This window comes from Oncorhynchus masou, unplaced genomic scaffold, assembly GCF_036934945.1.
Source record: "Oncorhynchus masou masou isolate Uvic2021 unplaced genomic scaffold, UVic_Omas_1.1 unplaced_scaffold_1114, whole genome shotgun sequence".
NCBI lineage: Eukaryota > Metazoa > Chordata > Actinopteri > Salmoniformes > Salmonidae > Oncorhynchus > Oncorhynchus masou.
Window position 1 is genome coordinate 24,613 of NW_027000869.1, and position 20,317 is coordinate 44,929.

Genomic DNA, 20,317 nt, shown 5'->3' on the forward strand with positions numbered 1-20,317 from the left:
TCTCTTATGACTGTCTCTGTTCTGATGTGTCTTATCCCTACATCTCTTATGACTGTCTCTGTTCTGATGTGTCTTATCCCTCCATCTCTTATGACTGTCTCTGTTCTGATGTGTCTTATCCCCCTCCATCTCTTATGACTGTCTCTGTTCTGATGTGTCTTATCCCTCCATCTCTTATGAATGTCTCTGTTCTGATGTGTCTTATCCCTACATCTCTTATGACTGTCTCTGTTCTGATGTGTCTTATCTCCCTACATCTCTTATGACTGTCTCTGTTCTGATGTGTCTTATCCCTACATCTCTTATGACTGTCTCTGTTCTGATGTGTCTTATCCCCCTCCAGCTCTTATGACTGTCTCTGTTCTGATGTGTCTTATCCCCCTCCAGCTCTTATGACTGTCTCTGTTCTGATGTGTCTTATCCCCCTCCATCTCTTATGACTGTCTCTGTTCTGATGTGTCTTATCCCCCTCCAGCTCTTATGACTGTCTCTGTTCTGATGTGTCTTATCCCTCCAACTCTTATGACTGTCTCTGTTCTGATGTGTCTTATCCCCCTCCAGCTCTTATGACTGTCTCTGTTCTGATGTGTCTTATCTCCCTCCATCTCTTATGACTATCTCTGTTCTGATGTGTCTTATCCCTACATCTCTTATGACTGTCTCTGTTCTGATGTGTCTTATCTCCCTCCAACTCTTATGACTGTCTCTGTTCTGATGTGTCTTATCCCCCTCCAGCTCTTATGACTGTCTCTGTTCTGATGTGTCTTATCTCCCTCCATCTCTTATGACTGTCTCTGTTCTGATGTGTCTTATCTCCCAACATCTCTTATGACTATCTCTGTTCTGATGTGTCTTATCCCTCCATCTCTTATGACTGTCTCTGTTCTGATGTGTCTTATCTCCCTCCATCTCTTATGACTGTCTCTGTTCTGATGTGTCTTATCTCCCTACATCTCTTATGACTGTCTCTGTTCTGATGTGTCTTATCTCCCTCCATCTCTTATGACTGTCTCTGTTCTGATGTGTCTTATCTCCCTCCATCTCTTATGACTGTCTCTGTTCTGATGTGTCTTATCCCTACATCTCTTATGACTGTCTCTGTTCTGATGTGTCTTATCCCTACATCTCTTATGACTGTCTCTGTTCTGATGCGTCTTATCCCTACATCTCTTATGACTGTCTCTGTTCTGATGTGTCTTATCTCCCTACATCTCTTATGACTGTCTCTGTTCTGATGTGTCTTATCTCCCTCCAGCTCTTATGACTGTCTCTGTTCTGATGTGTCTTATCCCTACATCTCTTATGACTGTCTCTGTTCTGATGTGTCTTATCCCCCTCCATCTCTTATGACTGTCTCTGTTCTGATGTGTCTTATCCCCCTCCAGCTCTTATGACTGTCTCTGTTCTGATGTGTCTTATCTCCCTCCAGCTCTTATGACTGTCTCTGTTCTGATGTGTCTTATCCCTACATCTCTTATGACTGTCTCTGTTCTGATGTGTCTTATCCCTACATCTCTTATGACTGTCTCTGTTCTGATGTGTCTTATCTCCCTCCAGCTCTTATGACTGTCTCTGTTCTGATGTGTCTTATCCCTCCATCTCTTATGACTGTCTCTGTTCTGATGTGTCTTATCCCCCTCCATCTCTTATGACTGTCTCTGTTCTGATGTGTCTTATCCCTCCAGCTCTTATGACTGTCTCTGTTCTGATGTGTCTTATCCCCCTCCATCTCTTATGACTGTCTCTGTTCTGATGTGTCTTATCTCCCTCCAGCTCTTATGACTGTCTCTGTTCTGATGTGTCTTATCCCTCCAGCTCTTATGACTGTCTCTGTTCCGATGTGTCTTATCCCCCTCCAGCTCTTATGACTGTCTCTGTTCTGATGTGTCTTATCCCCCTCCAGCTCTTATGACTGTCTCTGTTCTGATGTGTCTTATCCCCCTCCAGCTCTTATGGCTGTCTCTGTTCTGATGTGTCTTATCTCCCTCCATCTCTTATGACTGTCTCTGTTCTGATGTGTCTTATCCCCCTCCAGCTCTTATGACTGTCTCTGTTCTGATGTGTCTTATCCCCCTCCAGCTCTTATGACTGTCTCTGTTCTGATGTGTCTTATCTCCCTACATCTCTTATGACTGTCTCTGTTCTGACGTGTCTTATCCCCCTCCAGCTCTTATGACTGTCTCTGTTCTGATGTGTCTTATCCCCCTCCATCTCTTATGACTGTCTCTGTTCTGATGTGTCTTATCTCCCTACATCTCTTATGACTGTCTCTGTTCTGATGTCTTATCCCCCTCCAGCTCTTATGACTGTCTCTGTTCTGATGTGTCTTATCTCCCTCCAGCTCTTATGACTGTCTCTGTTCTGATGTGTCTTATCCCTCCATCTCTTATGACTGTCTCTGTTCTGATGTGTCTTATCCCCCTCCATCTCTTATGACTGTCTCTGTTCTGATGTGTCTTATCCCTCCAGCTCTTATGACTGTCTCTGTTCTGATGTGTCTTATCCCCCTCCATCTCTTATGACTGTCTCTGTTCTGATGTGTCTTATCTCCCTCCAGCTCTTATGACTGTCTCTGTTCCGATGTGTCTTATCCCCCTCCAGCTCTTATGACTGTCTCTGTTCTGATGTGTCTTATCCCCCTCCAGCTCTTATGACTGTCTCTGTTCTGATGTGTCTTATCCCCCTCCAGCTCTTATGACTGTCTCTGTTCTGATGTGTCTTATCTCCCTCCATCTCTTATGACTGTCTCTGTTCTGATGTGTCTTATCCCCCTCCAGCTCTTATGACTGTCTCTGTTCTGATGTGTCTTATCCCCCTCCAGCTCTTATGACTGTCTCTGTTCTGATGTGTCTTATCTCCCTACATCTCTTATGACTGTCTCTGTTCTGACGTGTCTTATCCCCCTCCAGCTCTTATGACTGTCTCTGTTCTGATGTGTCTTATCCCCCTCCATCTCTTATGACTGTCTCTGTTCTGATGTGTCTTATCCCTCCAGCTCTTATGACTGTCTCTGTTCTGATGTGTCTTATCCCTACATCTCTTATGACTGTCTCTGTTCTGATGTGTCTTATCTCCCTCCATCTCTTATGACTGTCTCTGTTCTGATGTGTCTTATCTCCCTCCAGCTCTTATGACTGTCTCTGTTCTGATGTGTCTTATCTCCCTCCATCTCTTATGACTGTCTCTGTTCTGATGTGTCTTATCCCTACATCTCTTATGACTGTCTCTGTTCTGATGTGTCTTATCCCTACATCTCTTATGACTGTATCTGTTCTGATGTGTCTTATCCCCCTCCAGCTCTTATGACTGTCTCTGTTCTGATGTGTCTTATCCCTAAATCTATTATGACTGTCTCTGTTCTGATGTGTCTTATCCCTACATCTCTTATGACTGTCTCTGTTCTGATGTGTCTTATCTCCCTCCATCTCTTATGACTGTCTCTGTTCTGATGTGTCTTATCTCCCAACATCTCTTATGACTATCTCTGTTCTGATGTGTCTTATCCCTCCATCTCTTATGACTGTCTCTGTTCTGATGTGTCTTATCTCCCTCCATCTCTTATGACTGTCTCTGTTCTGATGTGTCTTATCTCCCTACATCTCTTATGACTGTCTCTGTTCTGATGTGTCTTATCCCTACATCTCTTATGACTGTCTCTGTTCTGATGCGTCTTATCCCTACATCTCTTATGACTGTCTCTGTTCTGATGTGTCTTATCTCCCTACATCTCTTATGACTGTCTCTGTTCTGATGTGTCTTATCTCCCTCCAGCTCTTATGACTGTCTCTGTTCTGATGTGTCTTATCCCTACATCTCTTATGACTGTCTCTGTTCTGATGTGTCTTATCCCCCTCCATCTCTTATGACTGTCTCTGTTCTGATGTGTCTTATCCCCTCCAGCTCTTATGACTGTCTCTGTTCTGATGTGTCTTATCTCCCTCCAGCTCTTATGACTGTCTCTGTTCTGATGTGTCTTATCCCTACATCTCTTATGACTGTCTCTGTTCTGATGTGTCTTATCCCTACATCTCTTATGACTGTCTCTGTTCTGATGTGTCTTATCTCCCTCCAGCTCTTATGACTGTCTCTGTTCTGATGTGTCTTATCCCTCCATCTCTTATGACTGTCTCTGTTCTGATGTGTCTTATCCCCTCCATCTCTTATGACTGTCTCTGTTCTGATGTGTCTTATCTCCCTCCAGCTCTTATGACTGTCTCTGTTCTGATGTGTCTTATCCCCCTCCATCTCTTATGACTGTCTCTGTTCTGATGTGTCTTATCTCCCTACATCTCTTATGACTGTCTCTGTTCTGATGTCTTATCCCCTCCAGCTCTTATGACTGTCTCTGTTCTGATGTGTCTTATCTCCCTCCAGCTCTTATGACTGTCTCTGTTCTGATGTGTCTTATCCCTCCATCTCTTATGACTGTCTCTGTTCTGATGTGTCTTATCCCCTCCATCTCTTATGACTGTCTCTGTTCTGATGTGTCTTATCCCTCCAGCTCTTATGACTGTCTCTGTTCTGATGTGTCTTATCCCCCTCCATCTCTTATGACTGTCTCTGTTCTGATGTGTCTTATCTCCCTCCAGCTCTTATGACTGTCTCTGTTCTGATGTGTCTTATCCCTCCAGCTCTTATGACTGTCTCTGTTCCGATGTGTCTTATCCCCTCCAGCTCTTATGACTGTCTCTGTTCTGATGTGTCTTATCCCCCTCCAGCTCTTATGACTGTCTCTGTTCTGATGTGTCTTATCCCCCTCCAGCTCTTATGGCTGTCTCTGTTCTGATGTGTCTTATCTCCCTCCATCTCTTATGACTGTCTCTGTTCTGATGTGTCTTATCCCCCTCCAGCTCTTATGACTGTCTCTGTTCTGATGTGTCTTATCCCCCTCCAGCTCTTATGACTGTCTCTGTTCTGATGTGTCTTATCTCCCTACATCTCTTATGACTGTCTCTGTTCTGACGTGTCTTATCCCCCTCCAGCTCTTATGACTGTCTCTGTTCTGATGTGTCTTATCCCCCTCCATCTCTTATGACTGTCTCTGTTCTGATGTGTCTTATCTCCCTACATCTCTTATGACTGTCTCTGTTCTGACGTGTCTTATCCCCCTCCAGCTCTTATGACTGTCTCTGTTCTGATGTGTCTTATCCCTACATCTCTTATGACTGTCTCTGTTCTGATGTGTCTTATCCCTACATCTCTTATGACTGTCTCTGTTCTGATGTGTCTTATCTCCCTCCAGCTCTTATGACTGTCTCTGTTCTGATGTGTCTTATCCCTCCATCTCTTATGACTGTCTCTGTTCTGATGTGTCTTATCCCCTCCATCTCTTATGACTGTCTCTGTTCTGATGTGTCTTATCTCCCTCCAGCTCTTATGACTGTCTCTGTTCTGATGTGTCTTATCCCCCTCCATCTCTTATGACTGTCTCTGTTCTGATGTGTCTTATCTCCCTACATCTCTTATGACTGTCTCTGTTCTGATGTCTTATCCCCCTCCAGCTCTTATGACTGTCTCTGTTCTGATGTGTCTTATCTCCCTCCAGCTCTTATGACTGTCTCTGTTCTGATGTGTCTTATCCCTCCATCTCTTATGACTGTCTCTGTTCTGATGTGTCTTATCCCCCTCCATCTCTTATGACTGTCTCTGTTCTGATGTGTCTTATCCCTCCAGCTCTTATGACTGTCTCTGTTCTGATGTGTCTTATCCCCCTCCATCTCTTATGACTGTCTCTGTTCTGATGTGTCTTATCTCCCTCCAGCTCTTATGACTGTCTCTGTTCTGATGTGTCTTATCCCTCCAGCTCTTATGACTGTCTCTGTTCCGATGTGTCTTATCCCCCTCCAGCTCTTATGACTGTCTCTGTTCTGATGTGTCTTATCCCCCTCCAGCTCTTATGACTGTCTCTGTTCTGATGTGTCTTATCCCCCTCCAGCTCTTATGGCTGTCTCTGTTCTGATGTGTCTTATCTCCCTCCATCTCTTATGACTGTCTCTGTTCTGATGTGTCTTATCCCCTCCAGCTCTTATGACTGTCTCTGTTCTGATGTGTCTTATCCCCTCCAGCTCTTATGACTGTCTCTGTTCTGATGTGTCTTATCTCCCTACATCTCTTATGACTGTCTCTGTTCTGACGGGTCTTATCCCCCTCCAGCTCTTATGACTGTCTCTGTTCTGATGTGTCTTATCCCCTCCATCTCTTATGACTGTCTCTGTTCTGATGTGTCTTATCTCCCTCCATCTCTTATGACTGTCTCTGTTCTGATGTGTCTTATCCCTCCAGCTCTTATGACTGTCTCTGTTCCGATGTGTCTTATCCCCCTCCAGCTCTTATGACTGTCTCTGTTCTGATGTGTCTTATCCCCTCCAGCTCTTATGACTGTCTCTGTTCTGATGTGTCTTATCCCCCTCCAGCTCTTATGGCTGTCTCTGTTCTGATGTGTCTTATCTCCCTCCATCTCTTATGACTGTCTCTGTTCTGATGTGTCTTATCCCCCTCCAGCTCTTATGACTGTCTCTGTTCTGATGTGTCTTATCCCCCTCCAGCTCTTATGACTGTCTCTGTTCTGATGTGTCTTATCTCCCTACATCTCTTATGACTGTCTCTGTTCTGACGTGTCTTATCCCCCTCCAGCTCTTATGACTGTCTCTGTTCTGATGTGTCTTATCCCCCTCCATCTCTTATGACTGTCTCTGTTCTGATGTGTCTTATCTCCCTACATCTCTTATGACTGTCTCTGTTCTGACGTGTCTTATCCCCCTCCAGCTCTTATGACTGTCTCTGTTCTGATGTGTCTTATCCCTACATCTCTTATGACTGTCTCTGTTCTGATGTGTCTTATCCCTACATCTCTTATGACTGTCTCTGTTCTGATGTGTCTTATCTCCCTCCAGCTCTTATGACTGTCTCTGTTCTGATGTGTCTTATCCCTCCATCTCTTATGACTGTCTCTGTTCTGATGTGTCTTATCCCCTCCATCTCTTATGACTGTCTCTGTTCTGATGTGTCTTATCTCCCTCCAGCTCTTATGACTGTCTCTGTTCTGATGTGTCTTATCCCCTCCATCTCTTATGACTGTCTCTGTTCTGATGTGTCTTATCTCCCTACATCTCTTATGACTGTCTCTGTTCTGATGTCTTATCCCCTCCAGCTCTTATGACTGTCTCTGTTCTGATGTGTCTTATCTCCCTCCAGCTCTTATGACTGTCTCTGTTCTGATGTGTCTTATCCCTCCATCTCTTATGACTGTCTCTGTTCTGATGTGTCTTATCCCCCTCCATCTCTTATGACTGTCTCTGTTCTGATGTGTCTTATCCCTCCAGCTCTTATGACTGTCTCTGTTCTGATGTGTCTTATCCCCCTCCATCTCTTATGACTGTCTCTGTTCTGATGTGTCTTATCTCCCTCCAGCTCTTATGACTGTCTCTGTTCTGATGTGTCTTATCCCTCCAGCTCTTATGACTGTCTCTGTTCCGATGTGTCTTATCCCCCTCCAGCTCTTATGACTGTCTCTGTTCTGATGTGTCTTATCCCCCTCCAGCTCTTATGACTGTCTCTGTTCTGATGTGTCTTATCCCCCTCCAGCTCTTATGGCTGTCTCTGTTCTGATGTGTCTTATCTCCCTCCATCTCTTATGACTGTCTCTGTTCTGATGTGTCTTATCCCCCTCCAGCTCTTATGACTGTCTCTGTTCTGATGTGTCTTATCCCCTCCAGCTCTTATGACTGTCTCTGTTCTGATGTGTCTTATCTCCCTACATCTCTTATGACTGTCTCTGTTCTGACGGGTCTTATCCCCCTCCAGCTCTTATGACTGTCTCTGTTCTGATGTGTCTTATCCCCCTCCATCTCTTATGACTGTCTCTGTTCTGATGTGTCTTATCTCCCTACATCTCTTATGACTGTCTCTGTTCTGATGTCTTATCCCCCTCCAGCTCTTATGACTGTCTCTGTTCTGATGTGTCTTATCTCCCTCCAGCTCTTATGACTGTCTCTGTTCTGATGTGTCTTATCCCTCCATCTCTTATGACTGTCTCTGTTCTGATGTGTCTTATCCCCTCCATCTCTTATGACTGTCTCTGTTCTGATGTGTCTTATCCCTCCAGCTCTTATGACTGTCTCTGTTCTGATGTGTCTTATCCCCCTCCATCTCTTATGACTGTCTCTGTTCTGATGTGTCTTATCTCCCTCCAGCTCTTATGACTGTCTCTGTTCTGATGTGTCTTATCCCTCCAGCTCTTATGACTGTCTCTGTTCCGATGTGTCTTATCCCCTCCAGCTCTTATGACTGTCTCTGTTCTGATGTGTCTTATCCCCCTCCAGCTCTTATGACTGTCTCTGTTCTGATGTGTCTTATCCCCTCCAGCTCTTATGACTGTCTCTGTTCTGATGTGTCTTATCTCCCTCCATCTCTTATGACTGTCTCTGTTCTGATGTGTCTTATCCCCCTCCAGCTCTTATGACTGTCTCTGTTCTGATGTGTCTTATCCCCCTCCAGCTCTTATGACTGTCTCTGTTCTGATGTGTCTTATCTCCCTACATCTCTTATGACTGTCTCTGTTCTGACGTGTCTTATCCCCCTCCAGCTCTTATGACTGTCTCTGTTCTGATGTGTCTTATCCCCCTCCATCTCTTATGACTGTCTCTGTTCTGATGTGTCTTATCTCCCTCCAGCTCTTATGACTGTCTCTGTTCTGATGTGTCTTATCTCCCTCCATCTCTTATGACTGTCTCTGTTCTGATGTGTCTTATCCCTACATCTCTTATGACTGTCTCTGTTCTGATGTGTCTTATCCCTACATCTCTTATGACTGTATCTGTTCTGATGTGTCTTATCCCCCTCCAGCTCTTATGACTGTCTCTGTTCTGATGTGTCTTATCCCTAAATCTATTATGACTGTCTCTGTTCTGATGTGTCTTATCCCTACATCTCTTATGACTGTCTCTGTTCTGATGTGTCTTATCTCCCTCCATCTCTTATGACTGTCTCTGTTCTGATGTGTCTTATCTCCCAACATCTCTTATGACTATCTCTGTTCTGATGTGTCTTATCCCTCCATCTCTTATGACTGTCTCTGTTCTGATGTGTCTTATCTCCCTCCATCTCTTATGACTGTCTCTGTTCTGATGTGTCTTATCTCCCTACATCTCTTATGACTGTCTCTGTTCTGATGTGTCTTATCCCTACATCTCTTATGACTGTCTCTGTTCTGATGCGTCTTATCCCTACATCTCTTATGACTGTCTCTGTTCTGATGTGTCTTATCTCCCTACATCTCTTATGACTGTCTCTGTTCTGATGTGTCTTATCTCCCTCCAGCTCTTATGACTGTCTCTGTTCTGATGTGTCTTATCCCTACATCTCTTATGACTGTCTCTGTTCTGATGTGTCTTATCCCCCTCCATCTCTTATGACTGTCTCTGTTCTGATGTGTCTTATCCCCTCCAGCTCTTATGACTGTCTCTGTTCTGATGTGTCTTATCTCCCTCCAGCTCTTATGACTGTCTCTGTTCTGATGTGTCTTATCCCTACATCTCTTATGACTGTCTCTGTTCTGATGTGTCTTATCCCTACATCTCTTATGACTGTCTCTGTTCTGATGTGTCTTATCTCCCTCCAGCTCTTATGACTGTCTCTGTTCTGATGTGTCTTATCCCTCCATCTCTTATGACTGTCTCTGTTCTGATGTGTCTTATCCCCTCCATCTCTTATGACTGTCTCTGTTCTGATGTGTCTTATCTCCCTCCAGCTCTTATGACTGTCTCTGTTCTGATGTGTCTTATCCCCCTCCATCTCTTATGACTGTCTCTGTTCTGATGTGTCTTATCTCCCTACATCTCTTATGACTGTCTCTGTTCTGATGTCTTATCCCCCTCCAGCTCTTATGACTGTCTCTGTTCTGATGTGTCTTATCTCCCTCCAGCTCTTATGACTGTCTCTGTTCTGATGTGTCTTATCCCTCCATCTCTTATGACTGTCTCTGTTCTGATGTGTCTTATCCCCTCCATCTCTTATGACTGTCTCTGTTCTGATGTGTCTTATCCCTCCAGCTCTTATGACTGTCTCTGTTCTGATGTGTCTTATCCCCCTCCATCTCTTATGACTGTCTCTGTTCTGATGTGTCTTATCTCCCTCCAGCTCTTATGACTGTCTCTGTTCTGATGTGTCTTATCCCTCCAGCTCTTATGACTGTCTCTGTTCCGATGTGTCTTATCCCCTCCAGCTCTTATGACTGTCTCTGTTCTGATGTGTCTTATCCCCCTCCAGCTCTTATGACTGTCTCTGTTCTGATGTGTCTTATCCCCTCCAGCTCTTATGGCTGTCTCTGTTCTGATGTGTCTTATCTCCCTCCATCTCTTATGACTGTCTCTGTTCTGATGTGTCTTATCCCCCTCCAGCTCTTATGACTGTCTCTGTTCTGATGTGTCTTATCCCCCTCCAGCTCTTATGACTGTCTCTGTTCTGATGTGTCTTATCTCCCTACATCTCTTATGACTGTCTCTGTTCTGACGTGTCTTATCCCCCTCCAGCTCTTATGACTGTCTCTGTTCTGATGTGTCTTATCCCCCTCCATCTCTTATGACTGTCTCTGTTCTGATGTGTCTTATCTCCCTACATCTCTTATGACTGTCTCTGTTCTGATGTCTTATCCCCCTCCAGCTCTTATGACTGTCTCTGTTCTGATGTGTCTTATCTCCCTCCAGCTCTTATGACTGTCTCTGTTCTGATGTGTCTTATCCCTCCATCTCTTATGACTGTCTCTGTTCTGATGTGTCTTATCCCCCTCCACCTCTTATGACTGTCTCTGTTCTGATGTGTCTTATCCCTCCAGCTCTTATGACTGTCTCTGTTCTGATGTGTCTTATCCCCCTCCAGCTCTTATGACTGTCTCTGTTCTGATGTGTCTTATCCCCCTCCAGCTCTTATGACTGTCTCTGTTCTGATGTGTCTTATCTCCCTACATCTCTTATGACTGTCTCTGTTCTGACGTGTCTTATCCCCCTCCAGCTCTTATGACTGTCTCTGTTCTGATGTGTCTTATCCCCCTCCATCTCTTATGACTGTCTCTGTTCTGATGTGTCTTATCCCTCCAGCTCTTATGACTGTCTCTGTTCTGATGTGTCTTATCCCTACATCTCTTATGACTGTCTCTGTTCTGATGTGTCTTATCTCCCTCCATCTCTTATGACTGTCTCTGTTCTGATGTGTCTTATCTCCCTCCAGCTCTTATGACTGTCTCTGTTCTGATGTGTCTTATCTCCCTCCATCTCTTATGACTGTCTCTGTTCTGATGTGTCTTATCCCTACATATCTTATGACTGTCTCTGTTCTGATGTGTCTTATCCCTACATCTCTTATGACTGTATCTGTTCTGATGTGTCTTATCCCCCTCCAGCTCTTATGACTGTCTCTGTTCTGATGTGTCTTATCCCTAAATCTATTATGACTGTCTCTGTTCTGATGTGTCTTATCCCTACATCTCTTATGACTGTCTCTGTTCTGATGTGTCTTATCCCTACATCTCTTATGACTGTCTCTGTTCTGATGTGTCTTATCCCTAAATCTATTATGACTGTCTCTGTTCTGATGTGTCTTATCCCTAAATCTATTATGACTGTCTCTGTTCTGATGTGTCTTATCCCCCTCCATCTCTTATGACTATCTCTGTTCTGATGTGTCTTATCCCCCTCCATCTCTTATGACTGTCTCTGTTCTGATGTCTTATCCCCCTCCAGCTCTTATGACTGTCTCTGTTCTGATGTGTCTTATCCCTCCAGCTCTTATGACTGTCTCTGTTCTGATGTGTCTTATCTCCCTCCATCTCTTATGACTGTCTCTGTTCTGATGTGTCTTATCCCCCTCCAGCTCTTATGACTGTCTCTGTTCTGATGTGTCTTATCCCCCTCCATCTCTTATGACTGTCTCTGTTCTGATGTGTCTTATCTCCCTACATCTCTTATGACTGTCTCTGTTCTGACGTGTCTTATCCCCCTCCAGCTCTTATGACTGTCTCTGTTCTGATGTGTCTTATCCCCCTCCAGCTCTTATGACTGTCTCTGTTCTGATGTGTCTTATCCCTACATCTCTTATGACTGTCTCTGTTCTGATGTGTCTTATCCCTCCATCTCTTATGACTGTCTCTGTTCTGATGTGTCTTATCCCCCTACAGCTCTTATGACTGTCTCTGTTCTGATGTCTTATCCCCCTCCAGCTCTTATGACTGTCTCTGTTCTGATGTGTCTTATCCCCCTCCAGCTCTTATGACTGTCTCTGTTCTGATGTGTCTTATCTCCCTCCATCTCTTATGACTGTCTCTGTTCTGATGTGTCTTATCCCCCTCCAGCTCTTATGACTGTCTCTGTTCTGATGTGTCTTATCCCCCTCCATCTCTTATGACTGTCTCTGTTCTGATGTGTCTTATCTCCCTACATCTCTTATGACTGTCTCTGTTCTGACGTGTCTTATCCCCCTCCAGCTCTTATGACTGTCTCTGTTCTGATGTGTCTTATCCCCCTCCATCTCTTATGACTGTCTCTGTTCTGATGTGTCTTATCCCTCCAGCTCTTATGACTGTCTCTGTTCTGATGTGTCTTATCACAACATCTCTTATGACTGTCTCTGTTCTGATGTGTCTTATCTCCCTCCATCTCTTATGACTGTCTCTGTTCTGATGTGTCTTATCTCCCTCCAGCTCTTATGACTGTCTCTGTTCTGATGTGTCTTATCTCCCTCCATCTCTTATGACTGTCTCTGTTCTGATGTGTCTTATCCCTACATCTCTTATGACTGTCTCTGTTCTGATGTGTCTTATCCCTACATCTCTTATGACTGTATCTGTTCTGATGTGTCTTATCCCCCTCCAGCTCTTATGACTGTCTCTGTTCTGATGTGTCTTATCCCTAAATCTATTATGACTGTCTCTGTTCTGATGTGTCTTATCCCTACATCTCTTATGACTGTCTCTGTTCTGATGTGTCTTATCCCTACATCTCTTATGACTGTCTCTGTTCTGATGTGTCTTATCCCTAAATCTATTATGACTGTCTCTGTTCTGATGTGTCTTATCCCTAAATCTATTATGACTGTCTCTGTTCTGATGTGTCTTATCCCCTCCATCTCTTATGACTATCTCTGTTCTGATGTGTCTTATCCCCCTCCATCTCTTATGACTGTCTCTGTTCTGATGTCTTATCCCCCTCCAGCTCTTATGACTGTCTCTGTTCTGATGTGTCTTATCCCTCCAGCTCTTATGACTGTCTCTGTTCTGATGTGTCTTATCCCTACATCTCTTATGACTGTCTCTGTTCTGATGTGTCTTATCCCTAAATCTATTATGACTGTCTCTGTTCTGATGTGTCTTATCCCCCTCCAGCTCTTATGACTGTCTCTGTTCTGATGTGTCTTATCCCCCTCCATCTCTTATGACTGTCTCTGTTCTGATGTGTCTTATCCCCCTCCAGCTCTTATGACTGTCTCTGTTCTGATGTGTCTTATCCCCCTCCATCTCTTATGACTGTCTCTGTTCTGATGTGTCTTATCTCCCTCCAGCTCTTATGACTGTCTCTGTTCTGATGTGTCTTATCCCTCCAGCTCTTATGACTGTCTCTGTTCCGATGTGTCTTATCCCCCTCCAGCTCTTATGACTGTCTCTGTTCTGATGTGTCTTATCCCCTCCAGCTCTTATGACTGTCTCTGTTCTGATGTGTCTTATCCCCCTCCAGCTCTTATGACTGTCTCTGTTCTGATGTGTCTTATCTCCCTCCATCTCTTATGACTGTCTCTGTTCTGATGTGTCTTATCCCCCTCCAGCTCTTATGACTGTCTCTGTTCTGATGTGTCTTATCCCTACATCTCTTATGACTGTCTCTGTTCTGATGTGTCTTATCCCTACATCTCTTATGACTGTCTCTGTTCTGATGTGTCTTATCCCTACATCTCTTATGACTGTCTCTGTTCTGATGTGTCTTATCCCTAAATCTATTATGACTGTCTCTGTTCTGATGTGTCTTATCCCTAAATCTATTATGACTGTCTCTGTTCTGATGTGTCTTATCCCCCTCCATCTCTTATGACTATCTCTGTTCTGATGTGTCTTATCCCCCTCCATCTCTTATGACTGTCTCTGTTCTGATGTCTTATCCCCCTCCAGCTCTTATGACTGTCTCTGTTCTGATGTGTCTTATCCCTCCAGCTCTTATGACTGTCTCTGTTCTGATGTGTCTTATCCCTACATCTCTTATGACTGTCTCTGTTCTGATGTGTCTTATCCCTAAATCTATTATGACTGTCTCTGTTCTGATGTGTCTTATCCCCCTCCATCTCTTATGACTGTCTCTGTTCTGATGTGTCTTATCCCCCTCCAGCTCTTATGACTGTCTCTGTTCTGATGTGTCTTATCCCCCTCCATCTCTTATGACTGTCTCTGTTCTGATGTGTCTTATCTCCCTCCAGCTCTTATGACTGTCTCTGTTCTGATGTGTCTTATCCCTCCAGCTCTTATGACTGTCTCTGTTCCGATGTGTCTTATCCCCCTCCAGCTCTTATGACTGTCTCTGTTCTGATGTGTCTTATCCCCCTCCAGCTCTTATGACTGTCTCTGTTCTGATGTGTCTTATCCCCCTCCAGCTCTTATGACTGTCTCTGTTCTGATGTGTCTTATCTCCCTCCATCTCTTATGACTGTCTCTGTTCTGATGTGTCTTATCCCCTCCAGCTCTTATGACTGTCTCTGTTCTGATGTGTCTTATCCCCCTCCAGCTCTTATGACTGTCTCTGTTCTGATGTGTCTTATCTCCCTACATCTCTTATGACTGTCTCTGTTCTGACGTGTCTTATCCCCCTCCAGCTCTTATGACTGTCTCTGTTCTGATGTGTCTTATCCCCCTCCATCTCTTATGACTGTCTCTGTTCTGATGTGTCTTATCCCTCCAGCTCTTATGACTGTCTCTGTTCTGATGTGTCTTATCCCTACATCTCTTATGACTGTCTCTGTTCTGATGTGTCTTATCTCCCTCCATCTCTTATGACTGTCTCTGTTCTGATGTGTCTTATCTCCCTCCAGCTCTTATGACTGTCTCTGTTCTGATGTGTCTTATCTCCCTCCATCTCTTATGACTGTCTCTGTTCTGATGTGTCTTATCCCTACATATCTTATGACTGTCTCTGTTCTGATGTGTCTTATCCCTACATCTCTTATGACTGTATCTGTTCTGATGTGTCTTATCCCCCTCCAGCTCTTATGACTGTCTCTGTTCTGATGTGTCTTATCCCTAAATCTATTATGACTGTCTCTGTTCTGATGTGTCTTATCCCTACATCTCTTATGACTGTCTCTGTTCTGATGTGTCTTATCCCTACATCTCTTATGACTGTCTCTGTTCTGATGTGTCTTATCCCTAAATCTATTATGACTGTCTCTGTTCTGATGTGTCTTATCCCTAAATCTATTATGACTGTCTCTGTTCTGATGTGTCTTATCCCCCTCCATCTCTTATGACTATCTCTGTTCTGATGTGTCTTATCCCCCTCCATCTCTTATGACTGTCTCTGTTCTGATGTCTTATCCCCCTCCAGCTCTTATGACTGTCTCTGTTCTGATGTGTCTTATCCCTCCAGCTCTTATGACTGTCTCTGTTCTGATGTGTCTTATCCCTACATCTCTTATGACTGTCTCTGTTCTGATGTGTCTTATCCCTAAATCTATTATGACTGTCTCTGTTCTGATGCGTCTTATCCCCCTCCAGCTCTTATGACTGTCTCTGTTCTGATGTGTCTTATCTCCCTCCATCTCTTATGACTGTCTCTGTTCTGATGTGTCTTATCCCTCCAGCTCTTATGACTGTCTCTGTTCTGATGTGTCTTATCCCCCTCCAGCTCTTATGACTGTCTCTGTTCTGATGTGTCTTATCCCTACATCTCTTATGACTGTCTCTGTTCTGATGTGTCTTATCCCTCCATCTCTTATGACTGTCTCTGTTCTGATGTGTCTTATCCCCCTCCAGCTCTTATGACTCTCTCTGTTCTGATGTCTTATCCCCCTCCAGCTCTTATGACTGTCTCTGTTCTGATGTGTCTTATCCCCCTCCAGCTCTTATGACTGTCTCTGTTCTGATGTGTCTTATCTCCCTCCATCTCTTATGACTGTCTCTGTTCTGATGTGTCTTATCCCCCTCCAGCTCTTATGACTGTCTCTGTTCTGATGTGTCTTATCCCCCTCCATCTCTTATGACTGTCTCTGTTCTGATGTGTCTTATCTCCCTACATCTCTTATGACTGTCTCTGTTCTGACGTGTCTTATCCCCCTCCAGCTCTTATGACTGTCTCTGTTCTGATGTGTCTTATCCCCCTCCATCTCTTATGACTGTCTCTGTTCTGATGTGTCTTATCCCTCCAGCTCTTATGACTGTCTCTGTTCTGATGTGTCTTATCACAACATCTCTTATGACTGTCTCTGTTCTGATGTGTCTTATCTCCCTCCATCTCTTATGACTGTCTCTGTTCTGATGTGTCTTATCTCCCTCCAGCTCTTATGACTGTCTCTGTTCTGATGTGTCTTATCTCCCTCCATCTCTTATGACTGTCTCTGTTCTGATGTGTCTTATCCCTACATCTCTTATGACTGTCTCTGTTCTGATGTGTCTTATCCCTACATCTCTTATGACTGTATCTGTTCTGATGTGTCTTATCCCCCTCCAGCTCTTATGACTGTCTCTGTTCTGATGTGTCTTATCCCTAAATCTATTATGACTGTCTCTGTTCTGATGTGTCTTATCCCTACATCTCTTATGACTGTCTCTGTTCTGATGTGTCTTATCCCTACATCTCTTATGACTGTCTCTGTTCTGATGTGTCTTATCCCTAAATCTATTATGACTGTCTCTGTTCTGATGTGTCTTATCCCTAAATCTATTATGACTGTCTCTGTTCTGATGTGTCTTATCCCCTCCATCTCTTATGACTATCTCTGTTCTGATGTGTCTTATCCCCTCCATCTCTTATGACTGTCTCTGTTCTGATGTCTTATCCCCTCCAGCTCTTATGACTGTCTCTGTTCTGATGTGTCTTATCCCTCCAGCTCTTATGACTGTCTCTGTTCTGATGTGTCTTATCCCTACATCTCTTATGACTGTCTCTGTTCTGATGTGTCTTATCCCTAAATCTATTATGACTGTCTCTGTTCTGATGTGTCTTATCCCCCTCCAGCTCTTATGACTGTCTCTGTTCTGATGTGTCTTATCCCTAAATCTATTATGACTGTCTCTGTTCTGATGTGTCTTAACTCCCTCCAGCTCTTATGACTGTCTCTGTTCTGATGTGTCTTATCCCTCCAGCTCTTATGACTGTCTCTGTTCTGATGTGTCTTATCCCCCTCCAGCTCTTATGACTGTCTCTGTTCTGATGTGTCTTATCTCCCTCCATCTCTTATGACTGTCTCTGTTCTGATGTGTCTTATCTCCCTACATCTCTTATGACTGTCTCTGTTCTGATGTGTCTTATCCCTCCATCTCTTATGACTGTCTCTGTTCTGATGTGTCTTATCCCCCTCCATCTCTTATGACTGTCTCTGTTCTGATGTGTCTTATCCCTACATCTCTTATGACTGTCTCTGTTCTGATGTGTCTTATCCCTCCATCTCTTATGACTGTCTCTGTTCTGATGTGTCTTATCCCCCTCCAGCTCTTATGACTGTCTCTGTTCTGATGTTTCTTATCCCCCTCCAGCTCTTATGACTGTCTCTGTTCTGATGTGTCTTATCCCTCCAGCTCTTACGACTGTCTCTGTTCTGATGTGTCTTATCCCCCTCCAGCTCTTATGACTGTCTCTGTTCTGATGTGTCTTATCCCCCTCCAGCTCTTATGACTGTCTCTGTTCTGATGTGTCTTATCCCCCTCCAGCTCTTATGACTGTCTCTGTTCTGATGTGTCTTATCCCTACATCTCTTATGACTGTCTCTGTTCTGATGTGTCTTATCCCTACATCTCTTATGACTGTCTCTGTTCTGATGTGTCTTATCCCCCTCCATCTCTTATGACTGTCTCTGTTCTGATGTGTCTTATCCCTACATCTCTTATGACTGTCTCTGTTCTGATGTGTCTTATCCCTACATCTCTTATGACTGTCTCTGTTCTGATGTGTCTTATCCCCCTCCATCTCTTATGACTGTCTCTGTTCTGATGTGTCTTATCTCCCTCCAGCTCTTATGACTGTCTCCTGGACAACCCTTTTGAACACAAGTGGCCCAAGCTTCCTGAGCTACCTGGGATTAACTACTCCATGGACGAGCAGTGTCGTTTTGATTTCGGCGTGGGCTACAAGATGTGCACCGCTGTAAGTCCCCTCCACCAGCTAGCTAGACCCCTGAGATCTGAGAATAACAACTGTGACCGTTGGTGACGGGGCAGCCTGTCAATGTGTGTCCCGAATGGCACCCTATTCCGTATATAGTGCACTGCTTTTTTACCAGGGCCCATCAGGGAATATCTTGCCATTTGGGACGCAGATTCAGGACTGCATGAGGGCACTCAGTACCACTCAGGACTTTGATCTTGTGAGGATGGGATTCAATTATTACACATGTTAGTCTTAGATGGAGCAGGGTCCTGCATTCTCCTTGTTATCCCCCTGGTCCATAGGCTTAGATAGTGGGCAGCTTTTTCCCTGTTTGAGATTGCAGAGGGGCCATGACTTCTGGGAAGAGACTAGGTGACCCGTAGACTGGCCACGGAAATGCACTAACTACCTCTCATCTCTCTCTCTGACCACCTCTTCCGTTCTCTCTCCTCTTCTCTCTGAGCTCCTCTTCCCTACTCTCTCCTCTTCTCTCTGACCTCCTCTTCCCTACTCTCTCCTCTTCTCTCTGACATCCTCTTCCCTACTCTCTCCCCTTCTCTCTGGCATCCTCTTCCCTACTCTCTCCTCTTCTCTCTGACATCCTCTACACTCCTCTCTCCTCTTCTCTCTGAGCTCCTCTTCCCTACTCTCTCCTCTCCTCTTCTCTCTGACCACCTCTTCCCTACTCTCTCCTCTTCTCTCTGACATCCTCTTCCCTACTCTCTCCTCTTCTCTCTGACCACCTCTTCCCTACTCTCTCCTCTTCTTTCTGGCATCCTCTTCCCTACTCTCTCCTCTTCTCTCTGACCTCCTCTTCCCTACTCTCTCCTCTTCTCTCTGACCTCCTCTTCCCTACTCTCTCCTCTTCTCTCTGACCTCCTCTTCCCTACTCTCTCCTCTTCTTTCTGGCATCCTTTTCCCTACTCTCTCCTCTTCTCTCTGACCTCCTCTTCCCTACTCTCTCCTCTTCTTTCTGGCATCCTCTTCCCTACTCTCTCCTCTTCTCTCTGACCTCCTCTTCCCTACTCTCTCCTCTTCTCTCTGACCTCCTCTTCCCTACTCTCTCCTCTTCTCTCTGACCTCCTCTTCCCTACTCTCTCCTCTTCTTTCTGGCATCCTTTTCCCTACTCTCTCCTCTTCTCTCTGACATCCTATTTCTTAACTCTCTCTCTGTCTCTGTCTCTCCCTCTGTCTCTCTCTGTCTCTCTCTGTCTCTGTCTCTCTCTTTCTTTCTCTCTCTCTCTCTCTCTCTCTCCCCCCTATAGTTCCGGACCTACGATCCCTGCAAGCAGCTGTGGTGTAGTCACCCTGACAACCAGTACTTTTGTAAGACCAAGAAGGGTCCTCCGGTGGATGGGACAGAGTGTGCACCGTCGAAGGTGGGAAATGGTTTGAACACAAACCATGGATTTCTGATGACAATAGATACACCTAATAATAATACAGTGCTATACTTCATCTTCATCTTTAGAAACAGATACACCTAATAATATAGTGATATACTTCATCTTCATCTTCATCTTTAGAAACAGATACACCTAATAATATAGTGATATACTTCATCTTCATCTTCATCTTTAGAAACAGATACACCTAATAATATAGTGATATACTTCATCTTCATCTTTAGAAACAGATACACCTAATAATATAGTGATATACTTCATCTTCATCTTTAGAAACAGATACACCTAATAATATAGTGATATACTTCATCTTCATCTTTAGAAACAGATACACCTAATAATATACAGTGCTATACTTCATCTTTAGAAACAGTTCTCCAAAAAGTACACAATTTCTTGAAGAAGTTTTACTAAATTAATATTAGAAATAACATATGGGCTCATTTGAATGTGATAATTATTTCTGGTGGGTGCTTATATTTGTTCTATGTCCCTCATGTACTGATGTCCAACTGCAATGACTGTGTGACACAGGTGGCACCTTACCCATACATTTATTTTATTTGTAAAAAATGTTTTCTT

The 20,317-nt window shown here is 44.2% G+C and overlaps 1 protein-coding gene across 1 annotated transcript in view; it reads left to right on the top strand.

Annotated features, from left to right (window-relative positions):
- LOC135529193 (A disintegrin and metalloproteinase with thrombospondin motifs 3-like) overlaps nt 1-20,317 on the top strand; it is a 47,250-nt gene that overhangs the window by 22,715 nt on the left and 4,218 nt on the right. The window contains exons 4-5 of the mRNA XM_064958054.1: nt 18,194-18,326; nt 19,595-19,708. Of these exons, the coding sequence (XP_064814126.1) occupies nt 18,194-18,326; nt 19,595-19,708 (247 nt within the window). The remainder of the gene's footprint in view (nt 1-18,193; nt 18,327-19,594; nt 19,709-20,317) is intronic.